Source organism: Rhamphochromis longiceps, linkage group LG4 (genome assembly GCF_057381845.1).
Source record: "Rhamphochromis longiceps isolate RC_006_pf linkage group LG4, R_longiceps_female_GT1.1, whole genome shotgun sequence".
Classification (NCBI taxonomy): Eukaryota; Metazoa; Chordata; class Actinopteri; order Cichliformes; family Cichlidae; genus Rhamphochromis; species Rhamphochromis longiceps.
Genome location: NC_140560.1, coordinates 38,092,509 through 38,109,994, shown reverse-complemented (window position 1 = coordinate 38,109,994; position 17,486 = coordinate 38,092,509). Strand labels below are relative to the sequence as shown.

General features: G+C 49.8%; 2 protein-coding genes across 4 annotated transcripts; one reads left to right on the top strand and one right to left on the bottom strand.

Moving 5' to 3' along the window:
* Positions 1 to 155: 155 nt before the first annotated feature.
* Positions 156 to 5,065, top strand: ube2m (ubiquitin conjugating enzyme E2 M). Its single transcript, XM_085404925.1, has 6 exons — positions 156 to 443; positions 2,200 to 2,294; positions 2,616 to 2,654; positions 4,480 to 4,583; positions 4,688 to 4,751; positions 4,867 to 5,065. The coding sequence occupies exons 1-6, from the start codon at positions 329 to 331 to the stop codon at positions 5,005 to 5,007; spliced, it is 558 nt and encodes a 185-aa protein (XP_085261051.1). The 5' UTR covers positions 156 to 328; the 3' UTR covers positions 5,008 to 5,065.
* A 1,996-nt stretch (positions 5,066 to 7,061) lies between these two features.
* btr30 (bloodthirsty-related gene family, member 30) lies at positions 7,062 to 17,361 on the bottom strand. Of its 3 annotated transcripts, none has more exons than XM_085404927.1 (13): positions 17,279 to 17,361; positions 13,268 to 13,385; positions 12,447 to 12,890; positions 12,111 to 12,215; positions 11,630 to 11,725; positions 11,281 to 11,514; positions 10,996 to 11,194; positions 10,824 to 10,913; positions 10,094 to 10,120; positions 9,817 to 9,843; positions 8,756 to 8,931; positions 8,521 to 8,676; positions 7,062 to 8,055 (listed from the first exon to the last, which is right to left on the bottom strand). In XM_085404927.1, exons 2-13 carry the CDS (start codon positions 13,373 to 13,375, stop codon positions 7,846 to 7,848), a joined length of 1,872 nt encoding a protein of 623 aa, XP_085261053.1. In that variant the 5' UTR covers positions 13,376 to 13,385; positions 17,279 to 17,361; the 3' UTR covers positions 7,062 to 7,845. The 3 variants fall into 3 exon arrangements, with proteins under 3 accessions (XP_085261053.1, XP_085261054.1, XP_085261055.1); XM_085404928.1 differs by lacking the exon at positions 17,279 to 17,361 and adding an exon at positions 17,174 to 17,276; XM_085404929.1 differs by lacking the exon at positions 17,279 to 17,361 and adding an exon at positions 15,499 to 17,074.
* Positions 17,362 to 17,486: the final 125 nt, after the last annotated feature.

Below are 17,486 nucleotides of genomic sequence, written 5' to 3'. Positions count from 1 at the left end.
AGCTGGGTTTACCTGCCTGTGGCCCCCTCACTCTTTCCAGCAGCCCCCAGACCATCTCGCGATTGTTTTCTTCTGGCACCAGTGGACTTTCACGTGTTTCAGACCAACACACACGCGCGCGCGCTCAACCCCCCTCCTCTCCTCCCCTCCCCTCTCTCCCGCTAGCCAGCTCGCTGCTAGCTCCGCTGCTAGCTCCTCCTGCCTCCGTGATCAGACGCACCGGCTCCATTCACATCACGGTGCTGTTGGGAAACCACCCCGCTCTCAGACCCTCTCAGACCCGCTGACGGCTCACAGAAGGGACGCCTCGTGTGTCAAATAACTGAAGATGATTAAGCTCTTTTCCCTGAAGCAGCAGAAGAAAGACGAGGAATCTGCTGGAGGAAACAGAACCGGAGCCGGGGGCAAGAAAGCCAGCGCGGCCCAGCTCCGAATACAGAAAGGTAGGCTCTGTTAGCCGAGAGTTACCCACCGGCCGACACCGAACCCACGGGACCCAGGGCTCTCAAACCCAGACCCGGTGTTGCTGTAGCTCACTCGGGCTAACGGCTGGCCGACTAACTGCGGCTGAAGCTGGTGTTAGCTAGGGCTGCTAGCCCGGCTGTGCTACATGAAAACAAAACGCAGGCTAAAGGTGTTAGCACGCAGTTAGCAGCAGCTAGCAGCTAACAACACTAACCCGGAACACAGCTGCTAACAGCTAACGCCGGATAGCCGTAAACACTGACGGCTAACGGCAGCTAGCCTCTAACTGCTGTGTCAGTTCCGCGGGGTCCACTTCTACCTAACACCAGGTGAGTTAGGAACACAGGGACTCAGTGGAACACCTGAGCACAGCGCCCACCTTCCTGACCCTCTATCCTCCTCAGGTGCAGGTCGACCCGAGGGGCTGCAGGGCGACAGGTGAACGCAGATCAGAGCCCGGCTTAGACTGCAGGGTTAGAACCAGGCTGAACCTGTGTGGTGGATCACAGTAGACTCTGAGGGTCCTGCCTGCCTGTCAGACGCCTTGTGAGTCACCTGGTGTGGGTGACCAATAGGAGAACAGCCTCAGGTCCCTATTCTCAGAGTCCAGCTCACCTTATCAGGATCTGTCCGAATTATCAGCTCTATCTGTCTACTTTGCAGCATCTGACCTGGACAGGTCTGAAACCCTTCTCAACTTCTAAGTGATCTGCTGGAATGGGCTCTGTGGTTTCCATGGATCTGATTGGCTGGTTGTCGGTGGTTTCATACCTTTTGGTCTCTTATCTGGAGCATAACCCGAGCAGGAGTGACACAGGCCAAAAGGCTGGGCGGTGATGCCCCAGCAAGTGTCCAAGAAAAAGCACGTTTTCCTGACACCAACCACCTACTTCTTCTTGCCTCCACCCACCTGATGAATGACAATTTGAATCTCAGCGATTCATGGGGTTGCAGAGGTTTGGGGTCCTCAGGGGATCTGTAGGCCCGTGGGTCTGGGTTCCAACCTGTGTTTAGCAGACCTGAGTGACCACCTGGGCCCGCTCTGACCCACCACACGGGATCAAAGCAATTCTGAAGATGGTCCAGATGTTTTGGTGCCTTAAACAACAAGAAGGTATCCAGTGGTTTCAGAGTCACCCCCTAAACCTGCGACAAGATCAGGGTTTTTTACATTTGGAAGTTGTTCTTCCACATTTTGGCAAAAACGTTTTGACACATAAAAGTTGATTAGATTTGTTTCATAATGGTCCTTTTATTTCTTTACCTCGTGGGTCTAGGCCGTCATTTCTCATTGATGCTCATCTAAGTTGATTAAGGAGGTTTGTGTTCTTCTCTGGAGGTTATTGAGATTTTGGAGATGATGACATAACATTTTTGAAGTCCTAAAGAACACAATATGTGGAGATTTTTAAGAATATTTAAAGAGGTCCAGAGGTTTTAGAAGTCCTTAAATACCAAGGTGAGATTGAGAAATGCTGAAGGAGGTCTTGGAGAAGGTTCCAGTTCTAGCTGAAAGTGTTCCAGATGTTGTTCTGGATTTTTAAGTCTTTTGGGACAGTTCAGAGACCTTCGTGTCAGCACTGCTTTTCACAGGTCCTAGCATACAGACAAGGTATTTAGAGCTCCAGATGTTTTCATGAGCCTCTGAAAGGTGAAAGAAGCAGAGATGAAGGACGTCTTTGATTCCCGAGGACGAATCAGAATCAGTAACACCTGCCTGTGTTTGTTTTTCAGACATCAATGAGTTGAACTTACCAAAGACGTGTGAGATCAACTTCCCCGATGATGACGACCTCCTCAACTTCAGACTCATCATTTCACCGGACGAGGTGCGTGTGTGCGTTTCATTCAGAGACGTGATTGCATAAAAACTTTATTCCTCTCTGACTTTGAGGACAAACACCTGTGAGAGCTGCAGGTGTGCGTCAGTAACACGAGCAGTGCTGTCTGTAAAAGCAGTGAAACACCTCCACCTGTGAGCGCAGGACCAGTTTCAGACACTGCTGCACCAGAGCCGATTGTTCCCACTCATGTGGCACACAGGTGTATGAAACCTCAGGATGTACAGAGTGAGGATGAGGGGCTGAATCGGGAGATGAAGATGATGCTGAGCTAACGAGTCTGCCTCTGTTTGTCTTTTTGTCTCTCAGGGTTTTTACAAAGGAGGAAAGTTTGTCTTCAGCTTTAAGGTGAGAAACAGCCGTCTCTCTCTCTGCTCCACCCTCGGCTCTTCATGCTGAAATAATCCTGAAACAGTCTGACCCTCAGCAGCCTCCACTGGTCTAACAACAGGTCTCACCTGTGTAAAGTCCGGCCCACAGCGCCCTGAGAACATCAATAAGAGGCTCACTAATGTAGCTCCATTATTTAATTATCACTTTATTTATGAATTTGGCTTGCAGCGATGATAAAATCACTTTTTTCTTCCGTTTTCTCCACGAGGCTCTCATTTTCTCTGGTGTTATAAATCAGGTGCTGCCTTTCACGCAGTGTTTAGATGTCCTCATGGTTGAGCTGTAAGAAGTCCTGAGGTTTCTGCAGGTGAGCCCGTAAAGGACTAGCAGGTGGATTCATCATAATCGCTGACAGACTTGTGTGACATTCCACGGTCCTACAGGTCTCCTGAGTCCACCTGGTCTTCCTGCTGGCCGGCCTGCAGACTTCCTGCGGTGGCTGCTGCAGGCCGGTAGGAACGCCGGTGGGGGTCAGGAGAGGAGGCTCGTCGCTGATGATTTACAGGAAGGCAAAGAGACGTTTTGATAAGTGCGTGGCTCATTTTAATGCGTTTAAATGATAGTTTTTATATTTCAGGATCGGGGTGGACCGTCACCATTGGCGACTGGTAGCTGTGGTCAGTCGTCATGGGCCTGGATGTTCTTGTTCCAGGCTGAAGTGACTGTACAGCAAACTCTAAAAAAAACAGGTTTGAATTAGTGTTGGCGTTTCCCTGCTCCACACGGGGCCAATAAATGAACACACCACCACTAACCTTTGGCCACACAGCTCAGTCTTTGTCTCTGACCATCAGACTCTTCTCCTGGAGGCATTTGGTTCATCCATGTGGGCAGGTACACGTTTTTAAAGGTTTTGATTTTGGAGCAGGTGCTTCTTTCTTGGTTGGGACCCTCTCGGTCCGTGGCGATGTGAAACTGGCTTCGCTGTGGGTCATGGCAGGCTTGAGTCTCGGTGGTTCCTGAACATCCCAACCAATGTGGTGTCATCTGAAGGGGGGCAGTTTGGGCCTTCTTCCAGGCCAAAGTGGTGACACATCTGAATAACCTGACCGTGTCAAAATAAAACTCGCTTAATAAAAGATGTCTGTGTATCTGGGCCTGTGTGGATCAGAGAAAAGCAAATGCAAACTTGTTCTTTAGAGTCATTGAAGGAGTTTGCTGTACATCATTCAGCTCAGGGAAGTCCGAGGAGCTCGGGAAGAAAGCCAGCAGACGTGTTTGGTTGTTGAAGACGTTTCGTCTCATCCAACAAGCTTCTTCAGCTCTAAAAGCAAAACACTCATCTGCATCTAAAGGTCAAAGGTCACTCTATCCAGGATGCCAGTGTTCACATTCGCCACCTACACTGGTCTGAGATCCTTCCCAGACCCCTGACGCCCACTCACAACCTGCATCAGGTGACCTCAGTGGGTCACATGATGGGGTGGGGCAAAGTCTCACAATGGTTCCAAGACATCTGCTGATAATCACCCACGCCTTTTTCACACCTTGGCTGTGATGAGTCACATGATGAATACTCTTAGGGCCACTCCCACTAAAGTCTGTGACGGAGAAGCTTCTGGGATGAAACGTCTTCACAGACCTGTTCTTCCAACTCCTTTGATGTTTGCTGTACAGTCGTTCCATCCTGACATCCACGCCTGTGATTGGCGGAGACTTCTGACCTCACCTGTAGAGGCTGCTAATCTAATCTCAGCTCAGAGGGTCCGGCGACATTTCGAGGGTCATCGCCGGGGGCTCGTTAAGAAGCAGGTGATCTGACAGTGTGTGTGTGTTTCAGGTAGGACAGGGTTACCCCCACGACCCCCCAAAGGTAAAATGTGAGACGATGGTGTATCACCCCAACATCGACCTGGAGGGCAACGTCTGCCTAAACATCCTAAGGTGTGTGCGTTCTTAAAATCAAACTTGAGGTCACACTGAGGTCAGACAGGTGAGCGTTTCCAGGTGAGGTCTTCTGCTGCTCACCTGTTCCTTCTTCTCCACAGAGAGGACTGGAAGCCCGTGCTGACAATAAACTCCATCATCTACGGCCTACAGTATCTATTTCTAGTGAGTGCGCATGTTTTCTCTTCTGCGGCTCAGTGCTGCCCTCAGCTGGTGAACGTTTTGTAACGAGACATTTAACGACCGTTGTCGCCTTTTGCTTCCCCGTCTCCCCCCGCAGGAGCCAAACCCAGAGGATCCGCTGAACAAGGAGGCGGCGGAGGTCCTGCAGACGAACCGGCGGCTCTTCGAGCAGAATGTCCATCGCTCCCTGAGGGGCGGCTACGTGGGCGCCACCTACTTTGAGAGATGTCTTAAATAACTTAGCGTCCCATCATCCTCTGAGCTCCCTCCCATCCCACCTCCCCCCTCCCACCACCTTCACTACTTCTCCTCCCCCTCCTCCCCGGTCCTGCTCGTTGGCTGAAGCAGGAGCTGCAGCGACAGGAAGCAGCACACCAGAAGACGCTTTTCTGTTTCAAAACAAAAGAAGAAGAACCTCATCCTCCCCCTCTGCCCTCCTCCCTCCCCTCCTGTTTGTCTCTGTTTAACTTCTGAGACGCAGCATTGAACCGTCGACATGCCGCCGCGGGACGCCGACACACAACACACACCTGAATGGACTCAAAAAGATGGCTGCCAGCAGACGGCCGCCGATGATGATGATGATGATGATGGACGGGGGAGGGGGAGGGCAGGGTGGTCAGTGATGGCCATGATGCTGGTGATGATGATACTCATGTGATTTTGTTTTTTTCTTTTTGTTAGTTTTCAAGTTTTTGGCGAGGGAGCCTGACATTAGACGGGCGGTTAGAATGGACCCGCCCCCTTGTTGGTTACATGCAAGTCCACTAGCAGCAAACTCCAAACCCTAGCAGCTTCAGTGTTGTATGGACACTTGTGGGTGGCGCTTGTGACCACCTGTAGGCGGAGCCTTAAAGCCATCTGCTGCACCTGCAGGTGTAATGATAATGTCAGCACAAGGGGAGGGGCTTGTAGGAGAGGGGCCTTAAGCACATGCTCCATTTTTAATTTTTTTTCTTCTCCAGCAAAGGGGGAGTGGCTTGTGGGAGTGGGCGGAGTCTGTTAGCAATGCTAGGAGATGCTACATGTTTTTGATTTTTGTGTGTGCCTACACTGGAGGGAGGGGCTTGTTACTCTGCGGGTGGTGTGGAGGTGGAGCTTGATTTTATGTGAGGGGCTTGTTAGTGCCATTGTGCTTAAGGTGGTCACATGACGCTCTGCAGGTGTGGCGGATGGAGAAGTTTGGAGTTCGCTGCTAGATGGAAACATGAAGACAGGGTTGGTGGGCGGAGCTGTGTGAGATGGGTGGGGCTGTTATAGGGTGGGAGGGTTATGTTTAAAGGCTTGTAGGTCTGGGGGCGGGGTTACAGGGGGAGGGGGGGTCGATTTTCATTTGGGGGGGTTGTGGGTGGGGTTAAGGGGGAGGGGGTTAAAATGTTACGATTCTATTGTGTATATTGAAACCCCGGCTGTTCACACTGACTGCAGTATGATTTATGTTAAATAAAATATGAAGTTGAATGAGTAGAGCTGTGCTGACGTCACTTCCGTCCTCGATCGCCACAGATGATATCACCAGTGTGGGGGGAGGAGCTTAAAGATGGTCGGGTAAGGCTCTGCGGCGGGCTCTACGCATCGGTGCTCGGTGGTGTAAGGATAACATGAAGCATGAAGCTCGTGGTGCATATTTTCTGTGCTGATGTTAATACCTGAGCAGACGCCTCAGCACCCTGAGACCCTGCCCTACGGTAATCAGCTGAGCGTGGAGAGACAGCGGCCCTGGCGTCCCGTTTCAGCACCACGCTCAGTTTCAGTGAGCTCGTTACGACCAGGAGCTGGAGCTGTAGTAACATGGGTGGGACAGTAGGGGGCACTGAACTAATAACCTGCTTTTAGGAAGTTGTCGGACTGCCTGGCAGGTCGGAGCACGCAGCAGACGTTTGACATGTGAAAGGTTTAAACAGGGACATAATTTCTGTTTCAGCGTCACCGATGACAACCATGGACTCGTGCAGCGAGCGTGCATTACCTGGTTCTTTTAATCTAATAACGAGTGTCAGGAATACATTGTTTAAAAGCATGTGACTGGTCCTGAGCTCGTCCCACATCAGAGAAACAAGCTGGAGCAATGGCAGTGAGCAGCAGGAAGTAAAACCAATCAGAAGGTGAAAATGAAGAAATGAAACGAAGAGTTTCTGATCCGAGCTGTGATGTGAGGGTCGGGTCTGGACGCATGGAGGGATTTTGCGATTGTGGTGTGATCCCAGATCTGAACCTTGACCTTTGATCACAGTAAGTTTGTGTTTCAGCAACATGAATAAAAGAAGAAGAAAAAAACACGTCAACAACCTCAATTTTTCTTTTCTTTATTTAACAAGTTCACTTTTATTTCCAACATTATTCGACACTTCTCAGAATCTACTGGAAAAACAAGCTTTACAGTACACGGACGTCTGGCAAAAATCCGAGGTCACGCTGAAACGTTTGTTTTTCATAAAATAATTTAACTGTCAGTTATTAACTATCACCATGGCTGCAGTTCCTCTGACGTCCACTAGAAGCTGCTGCGCCCGCCCCCCGAAAAGAAGGTTGCCAATATGTTGCCAAAAAAAGGCAACACATTTAGAAAAAATATGAAAACAGAATTTAACTATTGTTCGATAAGCTGTTACATTAAACGTGACGTATTCATGACATCAACTATTTGCTTTGAGTTTAATAATTTTATGTTTCACAAAATCTCAGTAAAGGTTTAGTGTTACTAATCTTTTAGTTTCACAGCGTTACAAAAACAAACTGGTTACACAAAGTGAAAACTTCTTTATATCATTTTAATTGTTAAAAAAAAAAAGTTGGTTCCCTCGATTCATTTGACGTATTTTTATGACCATATTTACAAATTTAAGAAGCAGCTCTGGCTGTAAGAGCACATCGTTCTTCAGTGATCGATATTACAAAACCATCGCCTGTCAGGATCTAACGGGGACAAAACGAGACAAACATCCTTTGTTGTTTCAAGTCTCACTGCAGAGTCTGGAGATCAACGTGAGGACGATTCGACTCCACCTGCAGTTCCTCTGCTCTTAGTTCGCTCAGCATTGACCCTCCGGTTGGTCCCGGTTCTGGTCCCAGTCCCTCAGGCCGGGTGCTGCAGCGTGGTGAGGAGGATCAGGGGGACTTCTTTGTCTCCGGTCCCCAGCAGAGGAAACATCCTCTCGGTGAACTCAGTGGATGTGTGGAAGCTGTAGATCTCTGAGCCCGACTTCACATTGTAAAGGGACACCTGACCCTCCTCCATGTCCAGGAACACGCCCACCTGTCGCAGCTTGGGGTGGTGACCTTTGACCTGCAGGTGAGACGCAAACAGAATACGATTAAGACGAGTCGACAGAAGTTGCAAACTGTCAAGAAGCCTCAAGGTGTGGAAGCCCACTGGTGCCAAAAAGACACTGTGGTGTTTTTGTATTCATGAAAGGACTCAAAGTTTAACTGTTGCATTAAAAACATAAATGACATAAATTTAATTTGTATTTTTTTATTGAGCTTTACAGGATGGGCTTGTTTGCATCCTTCTTGCCTTAAAATTTTGTCATTAACACACAATAGAATTAATTTCATCAGATTTTAAAGTTATTAAATGTGTGGAAATGATGGATTTTGGGTACTTTTTGCGCCAACTTATTTCAATTAAATTTAGAGATTTTCTATGTTAAAGTCATGCTGACCAAAATAATGTTTAAGTCTGAGTGGCTGCTTTCTTGCGGCACCAGTGGCCTTCCGTACATAAGTGCATGTGAAACGTGGACTGGACCTTGGTGAGCGGCGGCGTGGTGAGCGCCCTCAGCTGGCTGCTGCTCCACCAGATGGCGTAGTATCCGTGAGACGGGCACATATCGAACAGACCCTTCCTCTGAGCCGACTCGCTGACCACGCCCAGCTTCCAGTCTTTATTCTCCCCGACGCACACCTGAAAAACACACCTGAGATCAGACTTGGATCCTGCTAGCCATTACTGAACCCAGTCCCAAGGCCGGTTGGGTCCTGACCTCCCAGTAGTGGCGCCCGGAGCTGAATCCCTCCTTGGCGAGGACGCAGGACCAGACGTCGAACCTGTGCGGGCTGTTTCTGTAGAACTGCAGCTTCTCTCCTCTCTTCACCTGCTTACGGTCCTCGGACAGGATCAGGAAGGGATACGCCGTCACCGGGTTCAGCGTCACGTCCTCTGGAAGCAACAAGCACAGGTAAACATAACAGCAAGGTCCCCTGGAGGCTGAAATAGTCATCACAATGGCTGAAGAACTCGATCCAGGACGATCCCGACACCTCACCACAGGATGAGTAAAGGTGGACTTCCCCTGTTTGAGCCTTGGAGTTTCATATCAGTGATCTCAGAGTCAGCTTCAGTAACCCTGTGAATCTAAAGGTAGCGAGGGCACATCCCCTTTACGGTCGATTCTACCACATGAGCTGAACCCATCTGACGATTATGAAGGGCAGCCAATCACAACGTTCAGAGGATGAAGAGAGGACCTGCGCTGAGGCCCAGTATCTGATACAGGAGGATTATTTTGAACTGTGAATCATGCAAAGCTCCTCTACAGTCCAGAAATCAAATATATGTAACAACGCTGAATCCAATGAAGCACTATTACGTATCTTTGCTTAGAAATATATAATGTGAAGACCTCACCATGAGGCTAAACCTGCAGTTCCTCCAGTAGAGGCAGCAGTGAGTCAGCCCGCATGTTCAAACTTACAGCAGAAACAAACGTTTACAGCCTGAAACTGTTTGTGTATCATTTAAAATGTGCTTTATTAGGGGGTGTGGCCTCTGTGACTGAAAGGTGGATGGTGATACAGGTGGCTAGCTTCACCTGAGCTGGACCTCTGGACCGTGTTTAGGCTGTTTAATGAGATCATGTGACCAGTAACGTGGCTGCTGTGAGGTTACTATGGTAAGAGAGCATCTGGGGGGCGGAGCCAGAGTGTTTTACTTGGATGTTGCCCAGCATTAGCTGGCAGCTGTCTGTCTGTGTGAATGCAGTTATAACCAAACCCGACCTGCATCAACCGAATCACCCAGAAACCAAAACGCTGAAAACCTCACCCATGTAGAGTCGGGCCTTCTTGTATCCTGCAACAACAAACGAACACATTTCATCAGCAATCAGAAACAAGCTCTCATCTCTTCACAAACCTCCCACCGCTACAGCTTCTCTAACAACTCAGCGTTTTTATCCTTTCACTTCATCTTTGTGTCGTTTAAAAACGACCAGCATTTAAAAAAATCTGTCATCTTTGATTTGATTCATAATTTCGTTATCGGTGTCTGAAAGGCTGACGGTGAGCATCCATGTCTGCTGCACACTCACACAGGTACGTACCTGACACCTGCTTGCTCTTCTTTAGGTCTGAAAGTAGACAGGAAAACACTCAGTTATTCTTTCACAATAAAAGCCCCACAACTTGTAACTCATTTCCTCAACATAAGAAATTGTGGGATGAGCAGCACTTCCCTAAACAAGTCAACCTGTCGAGGTAAGCAACATGTTCCCACAGCAGAGACAGAGACACTGTGGACATTCACAGGGCACAGGAAGAAAAGTGAAGTACAAAAAGAGCCAAAATACTGCGCATGCACATCTGCTGATCTGAAGGTTTGTGGTTCAATCGTGCCAAATATCACTGGGCATGATACTGACCCCATCAGTGTCCATGTGTGGACTCATGTCCACATGTGTGCACGTACGAGGACGGGAAGCTCTGAGTGCTCAGAGTAGACCAGGGCTATATAAGAACCGCTCCATAGTTTCCTTTTTCATATGTACACAGAGTGCAGTGAGGTGATGATAATGTACATTTATAATCAGCGTGTGTTTTCGTGGGTGGTGTCTTGAGTGTCTGCAACAGCGCTCCATCCAACACCGTGGCCGTAACTGCCTCTGACGGAGCTCGCTTCTCTGGCTTATTCTGACTGGATAAATTCTTCCCTCAGTAAGGAGAATAGAGTAGAATAGAGTCACTCTTTATTGCAGGGCTCCACAGAGGAGCTTGGAATGATCGGATTGTGGCACACCTGCAGGTAGATACAGGAAGTGACCTCTGACCTCTCACCTTTCAGGGACCACTGGCTCTTCCTGAGACTGGCCGTGCTGGCTCTCAGACTGAGCATGCTCTCGGCCGCCATCATGTCACCGGCTGAAACTGAAACAGGTGAAAGAAACGACTCAGAGGAAACATCTGGAACCCAACATCTGCAGACTGTGCTGTAACATCTGGAACTCACAGGAGTCCGCTCGGGATCCTCGGGGTCCTCGCAGTCCTCGCGAGCGGATCTCCCCGGTCCGGATCTCCTCCATCTTTTCCTTGACCTCGGAGAAAGCGAGCTTCACCTCGCCCAGATGGAAGTGGAGCACCAGCTGCGAGTCGTCATCCGCCTGGGCCTGCAGATCCTCGGCCAGAGGAGCCGTGGTCGCCTCGTATGTCTGAGGGAGGAAGAGGGGTGATGAAGAGGGGTGATGAAGCAGGCCTCTGTTGTGATTCTGGGATCGGTGACTGCAGGCGTCCTCACCTTCAGGAAGGCGATGTGATCTTGACTGGTAGCCTGCGCCTCCAGCGCGGCTCTCCTCTCTGTCAGCTGGCTAAGCTCCTCCTCCAGGCGGTTCACCATCCCGTCCCCCTTTGTCATCACAGCATCCAGCTGGGTCACGATCCCGCCCACCACATGAGACCGGATCTGGTCCAACGAGCCGGACAGGTCGTTCAGCAGGTGTTCAACCTCGCCGCGCTCTCTGTCAGCATGGCTCTGAAACACAGACGGGTTCAGATGTTTGGTGAGAAGAGAGCGACAACGCCATCGTCTTCCACAGGCTCCACCCGCCCCGCCAGGTTTTTACATAAGGAGCAAACAGGTGAGTCACCTGCAGGCTGTCCAGCTTCTTCTTCAGCTCCGTCACACGGATCTCCTTCTCCTTGATCCGGTTCAGGATCTCCTGCTCCGTCCTGGACACCTGTTTCTGAAGAGGCAGGCGGACACGGTCGAGTCAAAGAGCCACAACAAAAATCACTTTGGACCAAACGATGAATTTACTTTTTGTATCCATCTCCAAGGATTTATTTTCATTCCAGAATGTTTTTTCATCATTTTAAAATCTTTGTTTTTCATCAAAAAGAAACAAAAAAATTTTTTGCAAAAATTGCAAAAAATTCATTAATTTCAAATAAAATTTACAAATTTACAACAAATAATAAATGTAATAATAAATTAAATGATGAATTGTAATGAAATGTAATGAGCAGCATTAACAAACATAACAGTCAACCAAAATGAGATGAAATAAAAAACAGAATCAAATTACTTTAATAAATGGCGTTCCCGGGAAGAATCTGGGATATTTGTACCTGCTTGCTGAGCCTCTCAGTTTGCACGGAGACAGTTTTATGCAGCCGATGTTCCTCCAGCACACAGATGGCACAGATGCAGCTCTCACACGTCCTGCAGTACACCTGCACAGGTGAGCCGCTCATCAATGCAGAACATGAACTGATATGAAAAAGTTTTACTTACATGATAAAATAAAACCAGTTATTAAAATAAAACTAATTATTTTTGAATTTGTTCAAAATATAAAAAATTATTGTAACATCTGAAACTGACCATTTTAAAATAAAAAAACATTCAAATATTTAAATGTTACATAAACATCAAATCAAGCAATCATAGAGAAAAATAAATACCTCCATCAGGCGCCGGTGGACGGAGCAGGTGCGGCCCCTCAGGGCCTCCTGGGGGTCCATCAGGGGGTGTTTGGCGTAGAATGGCGTGGTGTGATGTGGCTGCACGTGCTCAGTGCAGTAGGAGGCGGTGCAGGTGAGACAGGAGCTGACGGCGGGCTGTTTGATTCCCGTACAAACGTCGCACCACACTACGTCCCCGTTCGCCTGAGCTACTGATGGCTCAGGCGTCAGGAAGGGGTTGGTGTTCATGGCGCCTGCCATCGCGGCGCCGGGCGCCCCATTACCGAAGGGCGACGGTAACGGTGCATAGTGAGTCTGTTTGTACTTTTCTGCGATCTGAGCGAAGACTTTGTTGATGCTGAGCTGAGGACGTCCTTCAAACTGATGTTTGCACAGTGGACAGGTGGACACGGCACTGGACGCCCAGTAACCACCGATACACGCCTGCGGGCACAGGACGCACCAGTAACCCACTGCACCTGAACGCACCCCCAGGTAGTTTTCTGTTTGCATTACTAACACTGCTGCAGACCCTGTGATTGGTTAGTTCTTAAAAGGCTGTAAAGCAGGACGAATACCTGACCTGCCAAAAACAGCAGCTAATCAACACCATCGTCGTCATAGTAACAACAACAACAACAACAACACTCAGAATCGAGAGCAGCTTGTACAAATGAAGCATTTCAGGACGTGCCGAGCAGCAGAAACACGTCAATGATCACAGATTTGTTTACGTTTCCTGATCATTACAGCTGGGTGAACCTTCAGCAGCAGCTTCCACGCACAGCGCCCCCTGTGCTCACACCTGCAGGTGGACTCACCTGGCAGAAGTTATGTCCGCAGGGGGTGGAGACGGGGTCGGTGAACAGGTCGAGGCAGATGGAGCAGGTGAGCTCCTGCTCTGTGAACAGCTCCGTCGACTCCGCCATCGTGCTGCTCCTGGAGGAGGACACAGAGGAGGCGGGGTTTAGGATCAGGCGCTTTAACATCTGTAACCTTTCAGAGCGTCACCGCCCGGCGACCCAGATGTTCTGAGTCAGAACATCTGGGTTTGCTTCACCATCGCTTCACCGTGACGATGCTTCATGGCCACCAACCAGACCTGTGGGCGCAGCAGCAGACCCGAGTCTGTGGGCGTCTCCCACAGCTGTGACACGGAGCAGGTGGTGTCAGGCTGCTGGTGTTCGACGCTCTTCAATCATCAAATCCACCCACAGATGCTGCTGCATATCAATAACCCGGCTTTCCAGCGGTGTCAGGTTGGTGGCCATGAAGCAGCGTTGCGGTGAAGCGATGGTGGAGCGGGCGGAGGATGAGGAGGCGATGTTTATCTGCTCAGACCTGCAGGATGCCCACGCCAAACCGCACTGAACTCTGACCCAGAAAAAAACAGCAATAAGTCAGAGCCCGGGGACAGACATGGCACACCTGCTCAGGCCTGGACAGGTGGAGAGGGCGGGGCCAGCTGTTTAAAGGGACCTGCTCCTTTGTGTTCCCGTGAGGTCACAGGTGAAGCTTCCAGGCCTTAAAAGATTAAAACTGTGTTTTTAAGCCGACACGTGAAACTGCAGTTCAGAGTGAAGCAGAGGCGTGTCTGCGAGGAGAGGCATGGCCTCGGCGCCCTGCAGCATCACGCTGCGTGAGCTCCCACTGAACTGGACGCTCTGGATGCTGATGGAGAGGCAGCCGAGCGAGTCGGGTGGGCTGCTGCGCCTCGGCCCGTTTCCTCTGTGACGTCTGAGTTTGGATTGGTCACAGGAGATCGGCAGCAGGTTTATTCAGCGTCACTGCGCTGGAGGAACTGGTTCTGATAGCAGCACGAGCGCCTCAGCTGCAGCGTCACCGCGATCCTCCAGTTTGTGTTCATGCTCAGTCATCCAGGTAAGGAAATCCCGAAAGGTTGATGCTGCTCGTCTGGATGTGCCCTTTTCCAGACGAACAGCATCAACCGTTCGGGTCCTCCGGCTTGTTCGAGCAGCTCCACCCTAGAGGCAGAAGTTGGTGGGGCTTCAGCCAGAGGATGACCTCTCACCTTCATCACTCTCAAAGCAAGGACGCACCACTCCTCTTCATCAGAGGCCGAGCAGCGAGCCTGAGGCGATTCATCTGTGATGAGATCATTTCAAACAAACTCATCTCATCTTCACTCTGAGCTTCAGCTGATTTCATTCCCGTCAGGATCAAAGCGTCGCTCCGCCAACATCTGGAAACATCTGCACATCTACACTGTAAAACATTCAGAGAGCAGCTGATCCAAAAGTCCAGTCTCTGTCTGAAAGAACGCTTCCAAAAATTCCCTGATCCAGAGCCAGACAAAGTTCATCGTCTCCGGAACATGTAAAACAAATCCATCGGCAAGTTTCGGAGGAATCCTGATAAAAACCGAATCGTCCGCATGACGTCTGTGAAGTATAAAGCCCACACCTGCTCACCTCAGAGAAACAAACGGCTGATGATGAAGCAGTACCAGGATGGACTTAAACGGCCCACCTGTTCTTAGCCACACCTGCACAGGTCACCAGCCAATCACAGGGCTGTTTACCACAGCTGACCCTGGAGGCCAGGGCTGGGTATCGATTCACTTTGATTCGATTCAGTTTTCACTCAGTCAGTCAGAAATATTCTAATTCTGATCAGTTATCAGTTCATCTCCATATTTTGTGTCTGTGTATAAAACCAAGCTGACACTGTGAGACTTGATCAGAGGTGTGAGCATCACAGCAGAGGCCTTTGTGTCAAAGTCACTGAGGCTAAAGCAGAAACACATGAAGCAGAGTTTCCTGGCCTGGCTTTTTAAAGCAGATAACCTTAAACCTGGGGCGATCGTGGCTCAAGAGGTGAGAGTTCGCCTTGTATTCGGAAGGTTGCCGGTTCGAGGCCCGAAGACACTTCACCCGTTGCCTACTGGTGGTGGTCAGAGGGCCCGGTGGCGCCAGTGCAGCCTCGCCTCTGTCAGTGCGCCCCAGGGTGGCTGTGGATTTCCATCACCAGTGTGTGAATGTGTGGATGACTGGATGTGGTGTAAAGTGCTATACAAACACAGGCCATTTACCATTTAAAATAAAACCATGAATCAACATGTGAAGATGAGCTGATGCTGCTGAAGTGAAGAAGAGTCACAGACACAGCTGAGCAATCGTTGAAGTTCACATTTGTTCAGTGTGAACAGCAGAGATGAGGCTTTGCTGTCAGAGGCCGACAGCACTGAACACAGCAGCAGAGAATAATGCAGATCTGATGGTCTCTGAGTGCAGAGAGAGAGAGCCGTGCAGGACGCAACAGCCAGAGGGAAGTGATGATGATGATGTTTATCAAACATGAAGCGTAGTTTGATCTTCTGCTGCTGGTTCAGTCAGTGTTGGTCAGAGTGATGAAACCTGCAGCTCAGAAACGGCGTCTGTGGACGATCCACGCTCTGTGTTTACATGTTTGTGCCGAATCGACTTAATAACCCCCCACTCGAGACCATGTAATTTCCTCCATTATTTCCAGAACAGGAAGAGATAGCCGAGTAAAAACATGTGGGAGCGTGGACGCGACCGATAAAAGGCTGCGCGTGCCCCGAGTGCTGCACGCACATCGGAGAATTCAGACGCATCAACACCTGTTACGTGTTTCACCACGAGCAGCTCTGCGTCGCAGTGAGTCAGAGCTGAGATAAGATCAGCACATGGAAACAAGTCAGAGTCATTTTAAATGACTGTAACCGGACAGATTCCCGCAGAACGCCAGAGAAATGAAAACAGTCTAAAAATGCGATCAGTTCGGTTTGTTTGTTTCAAAGCGTCAAAACGAGCAGAGTGAAAAATGCTTCATGTAACTGCAGATCATCTGAATTTTGAATCCTGAGACAGCCGTCAGAGCATCTCTGCACATCTCGGTCGGTTTGGGCTAAATCTGAACCCGAGTCCATCCTCGGGGCGTCTGTGCGGGTCAGCCACCCAGCCTGACACCGCCTCCACTGGGGCGGGGGACGTCGTCAGGTGTCTGCACGCCACCGGTGGGTTAGGACCAACGCGTCCCACTCAGTCAGGACAAACCGGCAGCTGTTGGTTTCGGTGTAAAGGCGCCGCTCTTCCACCAGCACACAGACTAACTGTGTGGATTTAACCCGGCAGCACCACAGCTTCACTTCTGCCTCCCACAGCTGCTCGTGTCCAGTGAGCGACGAGGTGGAACAGGAAGCAGAGAAACACCTCGTCACAGCAGCCAATCAGATCCTCTCCATGACCCAGAAACTTCAAACTTTCAGACATCAGCGTGTCTGCAGCCCAGTGTTAGTCCAGACCAGGGGTGCCCAATCCCGGTCCTCGAGAGCTACCGTCCTGCAGCTTTTAGATGCATCCTTGTTCCCACACACCTGAATCAAATGAATGGCTTGTTATCAGGCCTTTGCCAAACATGATGGCATGCTGAAGAGGTAATCACACCATTTGATTCAGCTGTGTTGGAGTAGGGATGCATCTAAAAGCTGCAGGATAGTAGCTCTCGAGGACCGGGATTGGGCAGCCCTGGTCCAGACTGAAAGTAAAAGCTGGCGCTCAGGTGTGACCCTCTCCACAGGTGCTCAGACGCCACACGATTACAAACAGGTTGAGACTTTGGTTGTAAAGATTTTGTTGTCTCACGTCAGGTTAGACGTCTGGAATCAAACCTACAGCAGGCTCCACCTGCAGCTCGGACTCAGGAGGCCAAACTCACAGGAACACCTGCACAGGTGTGCTCACCTGACCAATCAGAGACACCGCCAAACCCGCACGTTTTTGTTCCTGTGATTTAAGATCAGTCTGTGAGTCCAGATCATTCTACGTGAAACAGGGAAAAGCTCTTACCTTCCTCTCTGTCAGGTCAGGCGTTTCTGGATCCTGAAACTCTGGTTAGTGCTCCTCTGTGATGTCAGCGTGGGCGGGGTCAACAGGTGCAGAAAGCGGTCAGGTTAGTTTGGTGGGTGGATGTTTATGCAGCTGGGGGGTGAGATTGTTGCTCCTCCCACTTTCAGACGCATTTTAACATCCGATCGATCAGATCGAATCCTTTTAT